Below are 20,525 nucleotides of genomic sequence, written 5' to 3' on the forward strand. Positions count from 1 at the left end.
CATTTTATGTCCTGAAAGCCTCTTCTCTCCTTTGCTGTCAAGGAGGATCAACTCGAAGGCCGGTGGGAGCCCTTCCCGTCCTGCAGACCCTAAGCCAGCGCCTCTGAGCAGAGCCCCTGCCCACCCAGCACCCCAAAGCCTTTCCAATACAGGCGGGACCCTAAAATTTTCCCTCTTGATACTTCATGTCTGGTTTCGAGCATAAAGGAATCCAAGTGTATTCATTACAGCAATTTCATCCCCAAATGGCACAGAAGGGCAGGCGCAGCTGGTGTCCCCGAGCAGAAGCAGAGCAGCGTGGGGAGCACATTATTTGCTCCCACCGGTCCTCATCAGCCCGTAGAAGCGCCAACTCCAGTTTTCACTTATGGTTTTTCTGACATACTGTGGAAAATACATAAAACTTGGTATGATAGGAAAAAAACCTTAGAGCAAGCCCCCCCAAACCTTAAACCCAAACTCTTCAAATGTCAAAAGATGGAGCAGAGCAACTTTGAAACTGCGTTTCTAAATGAGAGCATGACCTAGCCCCTGTCTTCCAAAGACCAAGGGGAAACAGGGGGGCACTGGAAGGAGCTTCCGTGGGTCCCTGGGGACACTGCCCATGCTCTGACCACGCTGCGCCCGAGGACAGATGTCCTGCACTCCAGGTCCCTCCAGCCACAACCCAGGCCAGCCCAGGGAACCAGCTCCTTGCCCATCCTTGGCAAAAGGAGCATCCCAGGCTCCAGGACAGATGCTCAGCCAACAACTCTACGGATGCCTGCTTGCATGGCCCCAAACCCCTGATCCCAGCACACTTTCCAGAGCCTCCCTTCGCAGTGCTGCACGCAAAACTGAACTCCACTCCAGCCAGCTGAAAACATAATTGACTCTTCCCTCTTTCTGCAGTTTATTTTTTGTTCTCCCTTCAGCAGAGTGCTGGAGCCAGGCTAGTCTAGTCACGCTCCCTTTGTTTACAGCCAGTTTCTCCTCCATTTCCCTCCGTTGGCCTGGTGCTCCTCAACCTGTTCCTTGCTGGGCTCTCTTTCCCCCCATGATGAGCTCGATGGGTCCCAGACCAAGCACATCCCCACCGCCAAGCCTCTCCAAGCAAACTGCAGGGAGGAGTTTCCTCAGCTGTTTTGGGGGTTGGTTTTTTGGGTTGGTGGTTTGTGGGTCGGTTTGTTTTTTGGTTTTTTTTTGGTAATTAAGAAAATAAAAGCAGAGTCTGAACTATGTGCCAAAGAGCACTGCAGAAAGGTTGCAAGCCCAACTCCGGGGCCAGAACTCACCAGGGGTCTGCCCGCAGACCCCCGGAGCTGTTGCGGCACCTCATCCCCATACCCCGACTCAAACACGGCGCTGAGTCCCCTGCAGCAGCCGCACTCGCCAGCTTCCAGCTCCTCCAAAGGTTTTGGGTGGACTTTCTGCCTTCGGGAGCGGGGGCAAAGCCCCTGAGGGAACCGGCGGTAAAAGCAGGCGGGGGGAGCCCGCAGCCTGCCCGGGACCAGGCGGAGGGAAGCCGGGCGGATCCAGGCGCTCCGGCCGCTGCGGAGCTGCGGGCGGCGGAGCCCGGGGAAGCTCGGCTCGCTCCCCGCACCGCCTCCGGGGCAGCCTCCGCCCGCACCCCGACCCCTCTCCGGGCCCCACCCCGTGCTCCCTTCATCCTCGATCCCCCCCCCCCCCTCCCGCCTCGGCCGGTCCCCGATCCCCCGCCCCGGGCCCCGAGCGCCCTGCCCGGTCCCCGCCCCGAGGTGCCCGCACCCCCCGGCTCCGCCGCTCGAGCTCCCCCGTGCGCCCTGCCCCGGGAGGCGACGGCGGCGGTGGCGGCGGCGGCTCCCCGCAACCCGGAGCTGTCCCTGCCCGCGGCTCCCGGCGGCAACCCGCGCCGGCCATGCCGGGGCCGCGCCGGGACCGCCCGGCCGTCCTGCTGCTGCTCGGAGCGCTGCTGGTCGCCGACCTCTACTTCCACCTCTGGCCGCGGGCGCGGCGGGAGCTGACGGCGGGAGCCCCGGACTGTCCCTGCCGCCGCCGCCGCCCCGCTCCCGCCGCCCCGCCGCCCCGCGCCCGCGCAGCCTCCGCGCTGCGGCGCCTCTTCGCCCACCCGCTGTACCGCGCCGCCACCGCCCCGCGGGACCCCGCCGAGCCGCTGCTGGGCGCCCGCGAAGCCCTGCGCTACTACCGGCGGAAGGCGGCTCGCTGGAACAGGTGCGTCCCGCCGCCACGGAACCCCCGCCGCACCCGCCCCGGGTACCCCCTGCCCGGGTACCCCTCCCCGGGCACCCCCCGGGCGTCTCCTCCGCGGGCATCCCTTGCATGGGCATCTCCTGGGCACCCCTTTCCAGGGCACCCCCTGCATGGGCACCCCCCGGGCACCTTCTCTCCGGGCACCCCCTGCACAGGTACCCCACGGGGACCCCCTTTCTGGGCGGCTCTCCCGGGTACCCCTGCTTAAGCACCTCCTGCCTGGACATCCACCCCCTGGCTACCCCCTGGCATCCCCAGTCGGGCTTGTGCCCCGTTTCCTGGCTCTCCGCCCCACCACCCTCCCCATCACCCCCCTCCCCAACAACCAGCACCCCTCGGACAGGCAGGGCTGAGCCCGGGGTAGAGGGGGCTCTGCTGGGAGGGGTCTTCCTGGGGTGCCTCCCGCTCTGCTGTTAGAGCCCCAAGGAAGGGGAAGGGTGGCTGCTGGGGCACGGGGTGAGACCCTGCGAGCCATGTCCTCCCCGGGATAAGCACCACCTTTGCTCTGTGTCACCTTTTTGGCTTGGGGCAGAAGGGGAATCAGCCCCCAGGCGCTGAACCCCAAAGCTAGTTCCTTGCGTCCACCAGCCCTTGGGGGGGGGTGATGACCAGAGCCCCCAGGCACCAGCAGCCACAACCCCCCAGGCCAGAGTCCTGCATGTCTTGGTGTTGCCTCCAAGCAATTACTTGGGTCTCCTCTGACCCATCATAGCGGTGTCAGGGTGCTGGCTCCCCGTTCAGACCCTCCCCTGTTCCCACTGCTGACTTCTCTGCAAGAAAAGGTGCGGAGGTTTTTACTTTTGGACAGAAAGGGTCTCCCGGCTCAGAGCCCTCTTCTTGCCGCCTCTCCCAGCCCCAGTGTCTGTTGCAGGAAAATTCCCCCATGTCCTGCTCCTGGGGTGGGACTGTCACTAACCCCTGTGGCCCCTGCCCCGGCAGGGATGGTGACCCTCAGCACCAGATCTGAGCGTCAGCCACCTGTGCATGATCCAACCACTGCGGCTTCACACCCCGGGGCCCTGAACCCCCAATCTAACTCCCCTTGCAGAAGGGCTGTGGTCAAGCTGGCGTCCTCCAGCGTCCCCCAGCTCCTCCCTGCACCCCACCACCTTCCTTCTTCATGCACAAACTCAGATCCAATGGGGACAGCCACGGTGACGTGGGGACGGAGCAGGTCACCGCGGTGCCTCCCAGCCCACGGAGCTCACAGCATCGCCTCACTGCCCCCTTCGTGGGACAGGTATGGTGCCCACCTGCAAGGGGATGGCAGCGTCTCCTGGGCACCACCTCGGATGTCCCTGTCCTGGCACTTCCCCACTGCCCAGGTTTGGTTTCCAGTGTCAGACCCAGCCCCTGCTCCTCCCGCCACGCAGGTGCTGTTGCAGGATTTCCAAGCTCCCACTTTCTCCACTTCGATGCATATTCCTCTTAGTTCTGTGGAACTCACCCAGCCCCAGTTTCAGGCGTGATTCGCAGGAGATGATGGGAAGCAATAATGGAAGGAATCAAAGAATGACCTTCATGGCCTGAGCAGCGCCCAGGGCCTGGAGCCGCCCCGTGTGCTCAGCCAGGGTCACCCCTGCGAGGCTCATCCCTTGCCTGAGTCAGTCTGGAGCAGGTTGAATCCTTCTTCACATCGCTTGAAGTCTGTGGGTGATGGGTTTGGGTATCCCCGGGGACACGCGCCATGGCCAGGCTGTGCCAAAGTGCCACGGACCCCCCTCAAGCACATCTTCTCAGAGCTGAGCAATGCCTCCTGAAGACATTAGGATTTCAGCAGCAAGGCGGATGTTTCCCGAGCAAAAGCCCGGTGAGGTTGGGGGATTTGAACCGGAGCAGCTCATGGCACGTACTTGATGTCTTCTTGAGCATCACCAGAAGCCCTGAGCACCCAGTGCCGAGCGTTCGCAGCAGCACTGGCATTACATCTGCACCAGCCTCGCCTGCGGGACAGCCTTGGCTCTTTGGTAAGAAGTCTGCATTCCCCGACTTTATTTACTGCTTTGTTTAAACGTGCTATTTGCAACAAAGCTGTGGCTGCACGTTGCCTTTTGTTCTGAGGTTTGGTTATGACGTGGCTGGGAGGAAAGCTGTGATGCCGTTTGCCCTTGATTGACTTCACTTTGCACCTCTGGGAAAGAGAAGGGAGGCAGAGTATTGATTATTCCTCAGTCACTTTGAAATGAAATATATGGTGCTCATAAGCAGGTAAAAGCCTTCCAAGAGCATGCACAGGCCGAGGTGACACACAACCTCTCCTGCCGTTGGTGCTGCAAATTGAATATATAATAAGATGGCACTTGCCAGGGCTGATGCATTTCATAAGACCATTGATTTGCTGTGGGCATGGAGGAATTTCTGCCTCACTAGAAGCACTGCAGAGCCCATGTCCTGTCCGACGTGGTCAGTGAAAGAGCTGTCCCTATGTTTGCTGAGAGCGAAGGGCAGTGTCCTCCGCAGGACTCGGGCTTTCTCTCCCAATCCATACGTTTAGCGAAGCTGCTGCTGTTGTTGAGGACTGAAGTCAGCGCTGCAGGAGCAAGGTCCACCCCGGCTCTCACCGAGGTGTGTCCACATCCACGACCAGGCAGAAGAGGGTCAGAGCTGAGTGTCCATGGGCCATCCCCTCCTCAGCTTGACTGCGTGACAGGGCTCATTTCTGCATCACGTAGGTCTGACTGTTGGCAAAGCAGCTTTCAGAGCGGTGGGATGCTCGTTTTGAGTGGAACAAGCTGTAGCTTAACCCTGTACCTTCAGCACAGCGTGCCTGTCTTCATTTCTGCGGCCAGATGGACATCAGCTGGACTGGGACTCTCTGCCAGCTCATGGAGTGCCCCAGGATATGGCCCGTTTCGGATACCCACGGCCGGGGGAGCACAGCAGCACGTGTCCTACCCGGCGCTCGCTGCCTGCTGGCTGCTGCCCATCACCGTGCTTTTCCCCAGAACTTCAATTAGGACCAGGAGTTTGATTGCAGGATGCAGAACCAGCTGGAGAGACTGATGGGGATGCAGGAAGGAAATAGCAAAAAAACCATCCACATCTCTTCAGAATGAAAAAAAAAAACAAAACCCACAACTCAACCCAAAAACTCCAGAGCTTATTTTTATCCTTGAAGGAGCAGTTTCAAAACCCCAAACCCTGTAACCAGCTCGGGTCCGGGGGAGGCACAGGGCAAGCAGACATCGGTGGCCTGTGGCCCAGCATCACCCCACGCCGTGCCCCTCGCAGCCCAGCAGCGAGCTGGCTGAGCAGAGAGCTAGGGCAACCCCGGGGCTATTTATAGCGAGTTAGAAATGAACCTGGTTTTTATATCATTATGTTTTTTGCAGAGCTGTGTTCTTACAGGGAAATATTTCAGGAATCCTGAAGGAAACTGGGAGGCAGAGGAAGCTGTATTTTGGGTCGAAAGGCTGGAGGAAGGCTCGCTGGCCCTGCAGCAGCTCGCCCGGGGCAGGGACTGTGCGGGCGCTGGGCTGGGAAGCAGCCGCCGGCCGGGAACTGGCTTCCCTTGCATAACCGCTGCATTTTTTTCCCCATCAGTAATCTATTGCTCACTGCCACCCCCGGGGGAGCAGCCTGTGTGTATGGGAGGCAGGAGAGCAAATATGGTCAAATATTTGGGCAGCTTCCCTAGGGAAAAATCTTGAGTCATTCTTCTAAATTACACTGGGGTCTTTATTGTCCCCGGCCGTGGCGGGCGGTTAAGGTTGCGCCTCAAATACTTGCTCACGTGAGACCTGGTGCACAGCAGCACGCTGGAAGGTCGAGGCACGTCCGCCGGAGCCGACGGCACCCCGGGGCCACGTCCTCGCGCGCAGCTTGCCAGCCAAACCTGCCGACGAGTCTTAGCACGCTCCCGTGTCCGTCTCCTCCCGACTCGGAGCGGGGGGAGCTTCTGCCTCCTTTGCAGATGGCTTGAGCAAAGAGCCGGACCGAGAGAGAAATGCTCCGGCACCGTTCTTCCTGACCACACACACGTGGACTTTGTGCCTGTAGCTGACCCAGTCCAACTGAAAGGCAAACAAACTGGGAGAAGGAACGGGCTGGCTGCTCTGACCTGCAGATCTGCCACGTCTCTCCGTTTCCTAGATTTCTCCCGGGACGCTACTGAAAGGTGTCCTTCACCCCCAGGAGGGTTCATCCCTTGCTCGTGTTTAGACCGGACTAACCACACTGTTTAGCCTGCTTGGATGGAGAAGGATGATGGAAAAAAAACCCAACCAAAACCCAACGCTTTTCTGCTGCTCTGAGCAGGGAAGTAAAAAATCCAGCAACACCCGTGAGCCCTTTCCAGCCGCCAGCACCGGCTCCTTGGCTGATAAGTGACTCGGTGCACGGTCAGGACCTGCTTGCTGCAGCCACCGCTACGAACCACGCAGCATGGCAAACCCCGGCAGAGCCACACCGCCATCCCGGAGGACACCCTGCCCTGCCTGCGGGTGCCTGCACGCTCCCCACTCCCACCACGCTTGAAAAGCATCCCTTTCCTCCCTGCTTTTGGGTTTGTTTGCATTGGGCAAAACCTAAAAAAATTAGGAAAAAATAGGAAAAACTAAAGGCAGGCAAGGAAAAGTCTTTTCATCGTTTGTGTTTCCCAGAGCGTGTTTTGCTAAAGGTCTGGATTGGGTCTAGCGAGGCGTGTGGCACTTCTCTCTCCAGCCTCTCCATCCCAACCTTCGTTAATGCCCTACTCGTTATCAGCCCCCAGCTCCTGTTTGCTTTCACGGATGTGTCTTGGCACTTTCAGTGCAAACTGAACTCCATTTTCCCTTTATCAGGACCGGCTACTCCGTACGTGGCTCGGCTGGTGTTAATGAGAAACTAACGCTCTGTCCTCCGCCGGGCAGAATAAGCGACCTTTCGATCGCAGTGTAGCAAGGTGTGCGTCCTAGTCGTGGAGGTCTCAAGGTCAAGAAAAATGGTGATCAAGTGGGGAGATGTTTTGGGGATATTACTGAACTTGGGAGGCCCCTTCGGCTCTGCCTGCCAAGAAAGAGCTGGGTTCGACCTTGATTTTAAGAGGTGATGGGCAGGACACTGCCGGATGGCCTCGCTGCATCCCTGCTCACTAGACCGAGGGCTGTGAATCTGGTCATGGAGGCAATTTGTGGCTCTAACTTGGTGATTTATTTTTTCCCTGCCTGGGACCTCTGGCTTCAGGAAAAAACTCTGGCAGAGGTGTAATGACCGTAAAGACAGTCCTCTGTGGGACAAGAGCCTGATGTTCTCCCAGGCTCTCCAGACGCCTCACTCAGCAGTCAAGACCCAAGTTATCTGCTGTCCGCATCCCCTCCCCAAGCCTGGCCTGGAGCCTGCGGTCCCTCCGGGAAGCACTTCACCCGTCACGCAGGCCAGCTCTCGTGCTGCTGGAGAAGCGGTTTAGCTCCAGCCGTGCCCTGACACCTCTCCTGGTCCTGATGGGGCGAGGAGAAGACAACAGAGTCCCTTGTGTTCCCGCTTGAGACTACTTTCCCAGGGCTTTGCAGAGGGAAGAAGGCGGCACAATTTGTGAGACCGTTGACCATCTCAGCCATCGCTCCCTGCCTCAGTTTCCCCTCGGGTAGCACCCAGAGTCCTTATCCACCCTGTGCCCCTCGCAGGAAGGGTTTCCATCCCGGGGCTCATCCTCATCACCCCATAACCGCTCTCTTCCAGACGACACAAGCTTTACAGGGAGGAACTCAACCTCACCTCCCCGGCGGCACCGCTGCCGCTGCGGCCGGAGGCCAGCTGGCTCCAGTTCCACCTGGGCATCAGCCGGGACGGGCTCTACCCGCGCTCCAGCCCCACCGTCAACAGGCTCCTCCGGGACATGCAAGACTTCACCACTATCAGTGCCGGTAAGCACCATCCTGCCGCGGGGATGGGGACGGGGCTGTTGGGAGCTGCATGGGGCTGGGGGGCTCCAGCCCCCCCCCGGTGACTTTTGCAAACAAGGCAGGGGCTGTGGCTCGCCGGAGGAAGCCTGGAGCCCTGCACTGGCTTGCCAGCGGGTTTTGTGCTGTGCAGTTGCTGTGCCCTGACCTCGAGATGGGAGAAAGGACCATGCTGCGGCCCTTAATGCAGCGGGTTTTGGTGCCAGCCATGCCGGGGACCCATTGCACGGCAGTTCAATCCCAACAGGCTGCCTCAGCCCCCCAAGGGGACTGCACCCCTCGCTGTGCACCGATGGCACCGGGCCTGCCAGGCTGGGGCAGCGCGGGCAGGCAGGGGCAGGCAGGGACAGGCAGGGACAGGCAGTGCTCCCCTCACGCCCAGTGCTGGGAGGGGGGTCAGCAGCAAGAGACCAAGGCTGGCGGGGTCTCACCGCTCCTCCTGCCCTTGCAGACTACAGCCAGGACGAGAAAGCGCTGCTGGGGGCCTGCGACTGCAGCCAGAGTGAGTACACTGCCTCGGGCCCCTGCTCTGCCCTCGCACGCCATCGCCATCGCTTCAGCTGACCCCAAGCCCCAACTCCTCCACCCTAACCTCAGCAAGGGAAATGTAAAGCCAGGAAATACCAGGCCCTTCTCCCTCCAGTTAAACGCCACCGCCCCAGCAGAGGCTGGGATGTGGGTGCCAGGACACCAGTACGCCACTGGTTTCTACTGGCAGGAGGAAAAGGTCCCCAAGAGGAGGTAACAAATGGGAGAAGTGCTGGAGGAAAATCTCCTCTGCAGCACAGGGGAGGGGGAGAGAGAGGAAAAGTAACGGCAGAGGCAGATGGGAGAAGCACCAAAGCCGAGGGGAGCAGGTGGACGGAGCGATGGGATGCGCTCACCAGGGCAGAAAGCTGGATCGCACCGCAGCGTGTAACCGGTGCTTCGTCGCAGAGGCGTCCCAGGCAGCTAACGTCCCGTTTCCTCCCCAAGTTGTGAAGCCCAGTGGTGTGCACCTGAAGCTGGTCCTCCGGTTCCAGGATTTTGGGAAAGCCATGTTCAAACCCATGAGGTAAGGCACGCTTGCAGAGCCCCCCCCGTCGAAACCCCCCGCGTAGCCACGGACCAAGGAGCCCCGCAGCAAGGGGTGCGAGCATCCTTGGCAAGGACAGGCACACCGCAGCCGCGTCTTTCCTCTCCTGCGCTCAGCTACCTCAACAGCTGAAAAGGTTTAATTATTATTGGCTGCTCGCACCGTCCCAGAGACACACGCGGATAAACACCGGCGTTCCCACACTGCTTATTGACATTGGAAATGTCTCAGTTCATAGATGTCAGACAGCAGAGGACCTTGTTAGGGATTGCCCATTTCTTCCTCTTCCCCTGCTGACTTTGTGTTTTACCTCGTTTCTCCTTGGATTCCCCAGAGTGTTTACAAGAAACAGCCATCAGTCCCGGTCACCTCAAAAAGGAGTTTTAAATTGCTTCTGCATTTATTTCTAGCCCCTTGGGACTCTTCACATTTATTCCCCCTCACTGTACTTTCCGTGCACAGGCAGGGCAGCTGGCAGCAACACCGCCTGCGATGGTTGGCTCCTCCAGAAAGCAGCCAGCTCCTCTCCCGTTGGTTTCCAGCCACCTCTGCCCAGTGTCCGGCGGGTCCGGGAGGGGAAGGAAAGCGTCTGTGCACTCAGCTGAGCCAGGAGGGTTCAGCAATGCCTGGGGGCTTTCCTGCGATATACAACTGCCTGGGAGGCCGAGCGTGCAAATTCACATGCTACACGTACCGGGGCACTGTGAGACAGCCAGAAAATGGAATTAAACAAGCTGGCGTTCCCATCTCGGGGATATGAGAGCATCAAACCTGAGCTCTTCTCTGCCTCCCACAGGGACGTGAGAAGTGCAGCACAGCCTCTAGCACCCCCGATGTTATACCCACCCGAAACGCTGTCCTCAGCGGGTCTCAACTCTGCACAAAAGGTTTTAAACCCAAGTCAGCCCTTCTGCCTCCCTCACCCACCCGGCACCGAGACAGGGCACAAGTGCTGCTCCCTGGCACGGCAGGTTGGTCCCGGCTCAGCCCCGGGCACTTTGGGTCCCGGCCTGGGCACCAGGCGCCGCAGCTCTGCCCGGCAGCCCTGGCACCAGCCTGGGCACACGACGATGCTGTCCCCGAGCGCACCGTCCTTGTGCCAGCGCTTAGTGTCCAGGCTGCCTGCCAGCTGCCCGCACTGGTACCTGCCCGCGCTGCTCTGCTCGCTTAGGTTAACCCCCTCGCTCCCTCCCAGGCAGAAGCGCGAGGAAGAGACTCCCGAGGACTTTTTCTACTTCGTTGACTTCCAGCGGCACAACGCGGAGATCGCCGCCTTCCACCTGGACAGGTAGGGGCCTGCCTCCTCCGGCTGCCCGGTCCTCTGCCCACGGAGAGCTCTTGGCCCTGCGGAGCTGCTCAGCCTCAGAGAAGCGATTGCTTTGCGGCACCCTTTTGGGAGCTGATGTGTTATTTGGGGATGGGGAGGCTCCGGCTCTCATCTGAAGCCCAGGAGTCAGCTTTGCCTTGGCCGCTGCACGAGAACAGGCTGGCAGATGAAGTCCGGGTTGGGAAGGGGTCAGTTATTTGTCACACGGCTGCACGCACGTCATCCCTGCCGTGCAACAAAGTGCAAAGCTGAGCTCTGGGCACAGCCTGGAGCCCTCCCAGGGAGACAGTCGCACGCTCAATCAGCAATCAAGGCGTGTTTTGGGTTGAGATAAACTGCAGCGATGCAGTTTCAAGCCCTCAGCTAATGAGCAATTAACCTGGCACCTCTTCCCAGCAGGCTTTGTATTTAATGAAATCAAAAATACCCTTCTTAGAAGAGGAGGGCGGCAGCCTTCTTCCCCTCGATGGGATGAGTATCGAACACCAAGGGAAGTGGTCCCTGATGATGATGGTGGATGGGGTCTCCAGTTCCCATGCCCAATTTATATGATAAGCAGGACTAGACTGTAAGTCCTGCAGCTCAAACTCTGAGCGAGGGAAAGAAGAGAGCTGAATTCCCTTTCCAGCTCTGCCCCTACATCACTGCAGTGACTCTGATTGACTCACTATCAGCTTCCCAGTTTCACCACCAGAAAAATGAGGCTGGACTGCTTTTCTGAAGTGCTTTGTGGTTTTTAGAACTGAAAGATCTAGATGAAAGCAAGTTTGTTTGGTTTTTTTCTTTAGACATTGCTCAATAAGTAACAGGCTAAACCCTGTTTTGTGCCTGATTTTCAGAAACAGAGGGCATTACCCAAGGAGCAAAGCACAGCATTAGCTGGTTCACCCCGTGAACTGACTCAGCAATCAGCAGCAACTTTCCATTTACCAACATGAATGCCTGTCTGCCCCAGGCCCTGATTTTTTTTTTTTTATTTTTTTTTAAAGAATATTTGAGATGAATCAGCTGGGCATGAGTGCCTGCGAGTGGGGGTGATCCCTCCTCTCCTCTTGCTGCCTCAGCTGTGGTGTACCAGGTTCAACACATCTGTTCTCCCTGTCAAACCCAACAGCACAGAAAGTCCACCTCCCAAAGGGCCCAGCTTGCGTGCAAGGGGATGGGAGAAACCGGTGAGGGAAAAGACTTGAATCCTGGAGAACATCTAGGTTGTTCCAGGCAGCATCTATTAAAATACAAAAATCTGAACTCAGCTGTATTTTGGTACAGAGGGTAAAGTGATCCTGGCTATTTGCTAGAAAGAAGGTGGGAGAAAAACAATCCATGTGGGTGCAGTCACCAAAAGGCCCCTGGTTTACCAACGGAAGGGACGAGGACAGCATCTGCCATCCCACATTGCCGTCCTGTGCAATAACATCCCTTTGCCCTGAGCGGCTGTCCCTTTCGTGCAGGATCCTGGATTTCCGGAGGGTGCCGCCCACAGTTGGGAGGTTGATCAATGTCACCAAGGAGATCCTGGAGGTCACTAAGAACGAGATCCTGCAGAGCGTCTTTTTTGTCTCGCCAGGTAGGAGAGCACTTGGCTGCCACAAGCTGGGATTGGACATGCTGGTCCACGGTGGGTGGAAGGGCAGGGTCTGCACGCAAAAAGGGCCGGCAGGACTTGTACCGTTGAACAGAAATTAAATTCTTGCGTGAAACATACACAAAAACATGGTTGCAGTAGAGGTAGCTCTACTGTACAGCTGCAATCATCTGCCAGATCTACTCGCCTGCCCAATTTTCCCCAACCTTTCCCTTAGCATGGGACCAGGTCTGTCCATCAACCTAAATCCAGGTATTGTCCACGATTTGGCAGTTTCACATCCGTGATGCGGTTACATACACCACAACATACTCGGTCACTGTCACACAATGGAGAAGAGGTCAGTCCAGGTTACCTTGCAGTCTCCTGCAGATCATAGCTCCTTTCCCCATTCTCTCTTCTCCTTCCAGCCAGCAACGTTTGCTTCTTTGCCAAGTGCCCGTACATGTGCAAGACGGAGTATGCGGTGTGTGGGAACCCTCACCTCCTGGAAGGGTCCCTCTCCGCCTTCCTGCCATCCCTCAACCTGGCGCCACGACTCTCCATCCCAAACCCATGGATCCGGTCCTACTCATTTGATGGAAAAGAGGAGTAAGTGGGTAAATGATGCTGCTTCCCCTATCTGCGGTGCAGGGAGCGCGTGGGAAGGAGAATGAGCAGGGTACAGACATATGTACAGAAGTTGTACGTCCAGGCAGAGGAAGGCCAAGGTTCAGAGACTGCCTGTAATTAGTGTAATAATTCTTATGCCTGCGCCATCGACTGGGTTTGACTTCCAGTCTCCTGCGTGTGCAAGGAGGGAGATTTAAGTCCTCCTCCTCTCCATCTCCGCACGGGAGACCGGCTTTGGGGTGCTGTTGGGACACGGCAGCGGCAACCACTGAGCACACCTGCCCCTTCTCCATCTCCTGCAGGTGGGAAGTGAATCCACTCTACTGTGACACGGTGCGGGAGATCTACCCCTACAGCAACGGCAACCGGCTGCTTAACATCGTTGACATGGCCGTATTTGACTTCCTGATAGGTATGATGAAGGGAGAAATAATATTCCTTCCTTCAGCATCCGTCTGCCTGCCCTCCCACGCCACGGTGTTTCTCAAAGCCATCCCTTCTGCTCCAGAGACGGTTTTGGGAGACTGCTGCCTCCCCCCAGCCAGCCAGCCCACCCCCTCCTGACGTGCAGGCAGGGGGAGTCCCCAGGCCCACCCCAGCCCACTCCCCGGGGGTCACGCAAGATGAAGGCAGCAGCTCTGAGCATCTTAGACACTTCCAGCACGGCAACAAGTGTTTTGTGCAGATCTGAGAGAAAACATAGAATAGTTTAGAAAATTACTTGGTGGCATGCAAGGGAAACGCTGTTCCTCTGTCTGCCCTTTACCAGGGAACATGGACCGTCACCACTATGAAATGTTCACCAAGTTTGGGGACGACGGCTTCCTCTTACATCTGGACAACGCCAGAGGGTGAGGCTGTGGGAGGACATTGGGGGGGTGGTGGGGGGGGAAGGTGGTGGGCAGGCACTACAGCTCTGTGCTCTCTGCTTACCCCCAGGTTTGGGCGGCATTCCCACGATGAAACCTCCATCCTGGCCCCGCTCTCCCAGTGTTGCATGTAAGTGCCAGTTTCATCCTCCTTCCCAGACACGCTGGTGTTCCCACCATAGCGGACTGGCAGCACTTGCTGCTAGAAGTCATCCCGAGCGGAGGGAAGAGCCGCTGCCAATCCCAGCCAAGGGGGCAGGCCAGACAGGAGAGCATGGGAATCACAAGTTGTCCCCTTTATATTAGTTAGAGTATCAAGCTCTGTTGTGCCGCAGCCTGCTATGGTGTCATACAGCTTTCCTTCCTGGATACTTTCCATTTTGATGGGCCCTTGCCATCAGAATACCCTAAATATCTCTAAACCCCAGGTGGGCTTCCCCCATCCCCATGGACTGCGAGGAGCAGATCAAAACCTCCATTGCCATTAACATTTCACATATTGCCACTTTCTGAGCCACCCTCCTCCAGCCGCGCTCTCCTCCTTGAGAGGAGCCCGGGTGAGGGAACCTCCACGTCCTTCCCACCGTAACACCAGCTCCCACACTGGTCCCAGTTAGAGCTGCCTCACTCGGCACTGGGCAAGGATCTGCTTGAACGCCCGTTGAAGCTAAAAGGCCTTGCAAGCGTAATTTCACTGATAGACCAGAAGACAGTGTCCATTGGATCAAACCCTTCCAGAAGTGTCTCCTAGCATTCCCCAGCCCATCAACATGAGCTGCCCATCAGCTCAGAAATCTCCATCCAAAAGCCTGGTAGAACTTTGATACAGTTAATTGGGTTTCTTCTTCCCCTGGCATTAAGGAGAAGCTCATAAATTGTCCCGTTTGAATCCTATCTTCCCCCTTTATTAATTCACATAAATCCTCAGCTGCAAGTTCAATTTAAGAGAGAGAAAAAGCTGCTCTTCCCTGTGGTTTCTTTTTAGGAGATGCCTAACCTATTTCCTCCCTGTACCTGCTCCATCTCAGCCTCGGGGTGTTAACTGCACTCCCTCCTGATAAAATTAGATCTGGTAATACAAGTGTAAGAACTGCTATTTGCACCCAGCGCGTCTTTTCATTTATAATTGCAGGCTCGCAGTGAATCCTTCTCTTGAACTCCTATTTTGTGCAGTTTAAATTAACTCTGCCTCTTAATTTCACCTGTATACAGTAACATCCACAGGTCAGACACTATTCTTCCAGATGTGCCTCCCAGAAGCTGCTCTTAATTTCGTTCTCCTTGTAAAAGGCAGTGGTAAGACGACCTGCAAGTCGCACCTTGTAATAAGCCAACTAGGGCCGAGAACAGCATAAAAGCAACTCACGCTGCCTGAGGGAGACACACAAAACCTCATTTCCCACCACAGCCAGTCCATTTGGAGTGGGGAAGAATCCAAAAACGCTTGGAAAGGAAGTAAAAAAAGGTTTATTTGAGTAAGCACTGAGGCCACAGATTTCAGCCTGCCCTGACCAACTAACTCGCCTCAGCCCATCGGGTCACCTCCTTGTCCCAGCATGAAGTTCAGCCATGCACACCTCAGCTGGAACAAAGTCCTCCAGCCAAGAGGGATGCCAAAAGTCCTCGAACCGCAGGGATGCTGAACGACAGGCTGCTCGCTTCCTTGTTAAACACGTTCATCTCGTTCCCAGCTGAGTTCTTCTCTAAGTTTGGCTTCCAGCAGATTTAAGTCTGGTATTTTTAGCTCCCTTTCACAGCTCCCACACCAGTCCTTGTCCCACACGTTGAAGTCTGCTGCTCTCCTCTCCCAGCGTTGCTCCGAGTACGGTGAACGGCACAAATACAGCCACGCAGTAAGACATGGTTGTTTCCCTGAAAGGGTCCAGACTCTCGCTAACAGGAACAGATAGGCCCCCAAAGAGCCCCCAGTTAACCTGGCACATCTGTCTTCTTGGCTGGTGAAGCCCCTAGAAGGCTCTGGGTCAAATCTTCAACAATTCAGTACAACAGCAGCGTTACAACCAGGAGAGGCGCGGGGCGGTGGCGAGATTTCCACGTTCTGCCTGTTTCTGATGTAACTGTTAGAGCGTGAAAGAAGCTGTTCCCCACAGGGTCAGACTCCAAGCCCCATCGCTGGCCGGACCAGAGCAAACACAGCTGGTGTTTACCCCCAGCAGCTCTGGAGTCACCCCTCGCGAGGGGAGCGCGCACGCTCGCTTGCTGCGGTTCCGCTGCTCCCCGCGCGGCTTTCGCTGGCAGCAGAACCTCACAGCCACGCTCCGGCGGCTATTTAAAGTCTCATTGCCGGGCTTAGCACTTGGCCAATTGATTATTTTGTTGGGTTTTTGGTTTTTTTGGTTTTTTTTTTTTTCCTCAGGAATATTAACGCAAGCCTGGCAGCGGGCAGCCGGGTCAACAGCCACAGTTTTAAGTCACCGGCCCCCGTGCCAGCACCGCGCAGGAGGCAGCCGGTCGGCAGCACCTTCCTCCTTCCCTCGTGCAATGCGAGAGGCATCGCTGCCCACAGACACGCAGCTCGCCCGGCCGCTCCAGAGCGCTACCGGCACCCGGTGCAAGTCAGGGACTGCCCGGCCGGGCACAGCAGCAGCAACAAGCCCTTCCCCTGGCATCTGAACAGCATGTGTCCTATTACAGTAGGAGAGAGCCAGATCTCCGTTCCCAATCGATGGCCTGAATAAATAACAGGCATACAAAGGCAAATTCTGGAGCTGTTTGTTTTTGGTTTTGTTTTTTTTTTTTTAAAAAAATCTTTCTGACTACACCTTTTTCCATCTGAAAATTCTGGCTCAGCTACATAGGAATGGCTCCATGAACACAGACTACTTTGTTTCCAAAATTTAAAGGGCAGTAATTAAAACCACTGATTAATTTCAGTATTAGAGATGCTGAAGTCAACACACTTTCGCTGAGGATTAAACAAATTATTTCAGAATACTTAGTTTCAATCCCAGAAGTGTTCTAAGATTATAGCTTTTATTCCCACTTTCTGTCAAAAGGGAGTAATATTTAAATCTCAGTACCTCTTAAGGTGAAAAGTCACAGTTAAATCAGTTCCAGAAAATATTCCCTTTTTGCTCAGAGCTTTGACAGAAGATGTTTTTCTCATTCATGCCTCTTCATTTTACCTCCCCCTCGGCCCCCACCCCATAAATGTCATCCTTGGGAACATGGCACCACCCTGCAGTCATCGGGGGAACTGGGTCATCTCTGACTCAGAGGAAAAACACGCATTACTGAGAACTTCTATCATGTTCTTCTCTCTGATAACAGAAATCTGCAGTACAAATACTCTGCAGTCTGAAAAAACAAAGCAGCAGAGGTTTCTGCAAAAATTTTCATCTCCTTCAGAAAGGGAAAGCTTTTGTTCCAAAGTTCTTTGTCAAGTATCTTTACCCATCTCTGCCCTCCCTCCCTCCCAAGGGGCTCAGGCAGCCGGTTCTCGCAAGAAGTTTGCGCTAAGATGTCCGATTTCTTTTTTTTCCAGAATAAAGAGGACAACATTATTACGACTCCAGCTCTTGGCTGAGCCCGAATATCGGCTCAGCGACGTGATGAGGGAATCCCTCCTGCAGGACCGCCTGGCACCTGTCCTCACCGAACCCCATCTCCTGGCTTTAGACAGACGGTTGCAGCTTGTCCTGAAGGCAGTGAGGAAATGCATAGACACGTACGGAGAAGCCAAGGTGGTGGCCAACGACACCACGCAGCCCGAGGCTCCTGCATCTGACAGAGTCAAGCTGACCACTTAAACTGTCCTTAACTCGTTCTCGGAGGTGGGGAAAACCCCTGCAAGGCGAGTGTTTTAATAGCTGGTAATTTCCATCTACAAACGCTTGCGGAGGCTGAGAGGGGAAACTCTTCAGAAGATCTTCAAGAATCACACTGGGCTCCTGTGCCGGCTACTCAACCAAAGCTTCTGTGCTTGGCCAGTGTGTTGGTAAGTTGTGGTCTGACTGCAGCAGACCTTTACATCCCAAATATCAGCTCTGGTGGAAACGCAGTGACCTCCTGCTCTGTAGCTGGGCATGCCCTCGGGAGGGCAGGGGAACTCACGGCCCTTGGTTCGCTCGACCTGCACGGGATCTCGGTCTTACTTGTGAAGGACGTGAACTAGATCCAAGGATGAGGCTTGAATAAAGAGATGCCAAGAGCATTTTCCTCTTATTAAGTCTCTCTTCTGTAATCAAGACTGTGTGTTTGAGAAAAGAGCAGTCTCCCTTCACAAGGGCAGTACCTGCCACGGAGACAAGGCAGCACGTTGATTCGGCACGGTCAGACTGAAGAGCATCTGCGCGGTATTCACCATCAGGCCTGTCTGTCGCCTCTTGGTCTCTTCAACAGCAGTCAACCCACTCCGCTTCCATCCCTGCATGTCGCTCAAAAGCCCACTGCCTCACAGGGCAGTAAAATCTCTTCTACTTTTACCTGCCTCATGGGTGGAAGAACCAGTTTTGGTTAAAAGGCAGGTAGGTATGTGTTGCCTTTGATCCCAACGGGGAAAAAACCCCACACCAACAAAACAAGACAAGCTGCTCAGGGGCATAGGACTGTATTTACAATTCAAGAAGCCACCCACTTCTGGTGAAAACATTTTGCCAATGTGGGGGATCTATCTCAGGTCGTCTTCTCAGTTCTCGTATCTTTAAAAATCACTTGTCCCTGGACAACAGAAATGGTACACACACAACCCCCCATCTCTGTGCATTTTGAGGAGATGCAATAGGAACTGGAGACCAAAAAAGCATGGGGAGGGAGTCAGTGTTTATAGTTTTCCCATTGCCTCCTAACAACAAGGCTCAAGAATAATTTGATTGCTGAAGCTCTGTTTAATAGTTTTTTCCTTTAACTGTTCAAGAACGGTAACACTGAGGTTTTTGGCAGTGTAGGGAAAGTAGTTGAGAACTTTGTTGATAATTTATCATCCTTAAGAAAAAAAATACAAAACACCACAAGCAATCTACTAGAAGCTCATTCTAAACCTTGAAGTTAAACAAAAACCATCCACAGCACTGCAGACCTTTCAGAGACTCCTAAGACCACAGCACAAACGTTGTCAGGCAGCAGTTAACAGGTTCTCAGCAAGCTGCTGCACCTACCGCTGGCTCCTTTGCTTGTGGGCTGGAATTCTGCCCAACCTGAAGGGAACTCGGTGACACTGGCAACGTGTGCCCGGATCATACAAGGAAGGAACAAAACTTGTTTGGCTACAGCTATCAGGGTTTTTTTTTTTTTTTTTTTTTTTTTTTTTTTTTACAGGGGACTGTGTTGACATTTAATTCAACTCCACAGTAATTCCACAATACACCTGTCTCCGCGCTGTAAAATTACAGAAGAGGCTGTAGTTGTAATTTGAGTATGGCCCTACAGGTACCTATTCTATTTATTTGTATGAGAAAGTCTGGAGTGTTTCTACTTAGCAAAGAGGTTCCTCCAGCATCTGCAGCCACACAGGTTAGCAAAAAATCCCCACACAAACCCAACCAACCAAAAAAAAAATGACCCGCACCATGCTCCTTTAGTCTCTCCCTTGTGATTCAGGCGTGTCCTTCCATTTCCAGCTTTCACAAAAACAAGCTTTTAGACAGTCTCAATCAAACCAACAGAATTCTCAACCTTGGTGGACTTAGAGACGTTTTTACTCTTCTGGACAGAGAACAGATGAAAATAAAAGGCTTTAACTCACTCTGGGCATGCACGGTGCAGTGGTTATTTCTGTACAGGACGCTGTATTCCCAAAGTTGTATCTCCCTCTACCGGTGACTTTTTGTGCGCTTACCACACGTGACAAGCCCAAAAATCAATTTGGTCAGTGTCATGGAATGGTTACTGTTGGCTGCTTGAACAGGAAGAACATGGCAACAGAAGATAAGCTTAAAAGTAAATTTATAAGGTTGGAAGTGGAAATTTTTAGGTTTCATTTTAGGTAATAAAAAAAGTTTTCAGCTTTTTTTTTTTTTTGTTCAAGGGGATGGGAGAAAGGGAGGGCAGGATGAAGGAAACAAACCCACAGATATTGAAATAGCTAGTACATTAAACAGGGATTGCAAGGTTGCTTTCCTCTTTTTATTCTCCTTTACATGATAGCTTTTTAATATATCTTCGAAGGCAATAGCCTTCTCAGAGCTGGGTGCAAAACATGTCTACTCTGAGCCACTCCAGGTCATCACTCTTCAGTTTTTTTCCTACTTCATCATAGTGTAAAAGTCCCCCTCCTGTTTCTCACTGTCTGTCCACCAGAAACCATTCACGATTAATCATCGCATGTTCAAAGCTGTCATTAAGGGTACGCATAGATGGGAGCAGACAACTGCAGAAGCTTATGAGCTCCAATCATAATCACAGCCTGGTTTGGGTGGGAAGGGACCTCACAGCCCATGTAGTTCCCACGCCCTGCCATGGGCAGGGACAGCCTCCACCAGCCCAGGTTGCCCAAAGCCCCATCCAACCTGGCCTTGACCACTGCCAGGGAGCCAGGGGCAGCCACAGCTTCTCTGGGCAACCTGTGCCAGGGCCTCAGCACCCTCACAGGGGAGAATTTTTTTGCTAGTTATCTCCTCTAAATCTCCCCTCCTTCAGCTTAATAGTGGCTGGGAATTAACAACCTTAAAAGATCAAAGCAGCAGGAGTTGCTAAGAGATACTCAAGCAAGACGCAGGTACCTTCTCACTTCAAAAGCCATGTGCACCCAATGCCACAACTCCAGACAAGTTCCCAGGTCCCAGGCACAGGTTGGCTTGTGGACAACAAGCTCTCCTGCAGGGAAGGTTCAGTTGTGCTGTAAGCTAGGACGTGAGCTCAAGCCTCCAGAGTTAACACAAAGCTAAGCCATTAAGCTTCTTAGAGGATACATTATTAATGAGGTGGTAGAAACTAAGGCCAGAAGAAAACACAATACAGGGATGGGGAAAAAAAAAATAGACTGATTGCA

The 20,525-nt window shown here is 54.7% G+C and overlaps 1 protein-coding gene across 4 annotated transcripts; it reads left to right on the forward strand.

The window, feature by feature from the left end:
• Nucleotides 1-1,674: 1,674 nt before the first annotated feature.
• FAM20A (FAM20A golgi associated secretory pathway pseudokinase) lies at nucleotides 1,675-17,761 on the forward strand. 4 transcript variants are annotated; one of them, XM_075770256.1, is made up of 11 exons: nucleotides 1,680-2,190; nucleotides 7,888-8,072; nucleotides 8,560-8,610; nucleotides 9,084-9,162; nucleotides 10,379-10,471; nucleotides 11,962-12,077; nucleotides 12,506-12,686; nucleotides 13,010-13,119; nucleotides 13,477-13,558; nucleotides 13,647-13,706; nucleotides 15,954-16,311. In XM_075770256.1, the coding sequence occupies exons 1-11, from the start codon at nucleotides 1,877-1,879 to the stop codon at nucleotides 16,273-16,275; spliced, it is 1,593 nt and encodes a 530-aa protein (XP_075626371.1). In that variant the 5' UTR covers nucleotides 1,680-1,876; the 3' UTR covers nucleotides 16,276-16,311. The 4 variants fall into 4 exon arrangements, with proteins under 4 accessions (XP_075626372.1, XP_075626371.1, XP_075626374.1 ...); XM_075770258.1 differs by lacking the exon at nucleotides 15,954-16,311 and adding an exon at nucleotides 17,082-17,761 and having other exon boundaries at nucleotides 1,694-2,190; XM_075770257.1 differs by lacking the exon at nucleotides 8,560-8,610 and having other exon boundaries at nucleotides 1,675-2,190.
• Nucleotides 17,762-20,525: the final 2,764 nt, after the last annotated feature.

This window comes from Balearica regulorum, chromosome 18, assembly GCF_011004875.1.
Source record: "Balearica regulorum gibbericeps isolate bBalReg1 chromosome 18, bBalReg1.pri, whole genome shotgun sequence".
Classification (NCBI taxonomy): Eukaryota; Metazoa; Chordata; class Aves; order Gruiformes; family Gruidae; genus Balearica; species Balearica regulorum.

Bases quoted from the DNA above. Each gene is read 5' to 3' on its own strand.
- FAM20A (XM_075770256.1), top strand. From the start codon at position 1,877: ATGCCGGGGCCGCGCCGGGACCGCCCGGCCGTCCTGCTGCTGCTCGGA. The intron at 9,163-10,378 runs GTAAGGCACGCT...GCTCCCTCCCAG, and splicing joins GCCATGTTCAAACCCATGAG to GCAGAAGCGCGAGGAAGAGA. The intron at 13,559-13,646 runs GTGAGGCTGTGG...GCTTACCCCCAG, and splicing joins CATCTGGACAACGCCAGAGG to GTTTGGGCGGCATTCCCACG.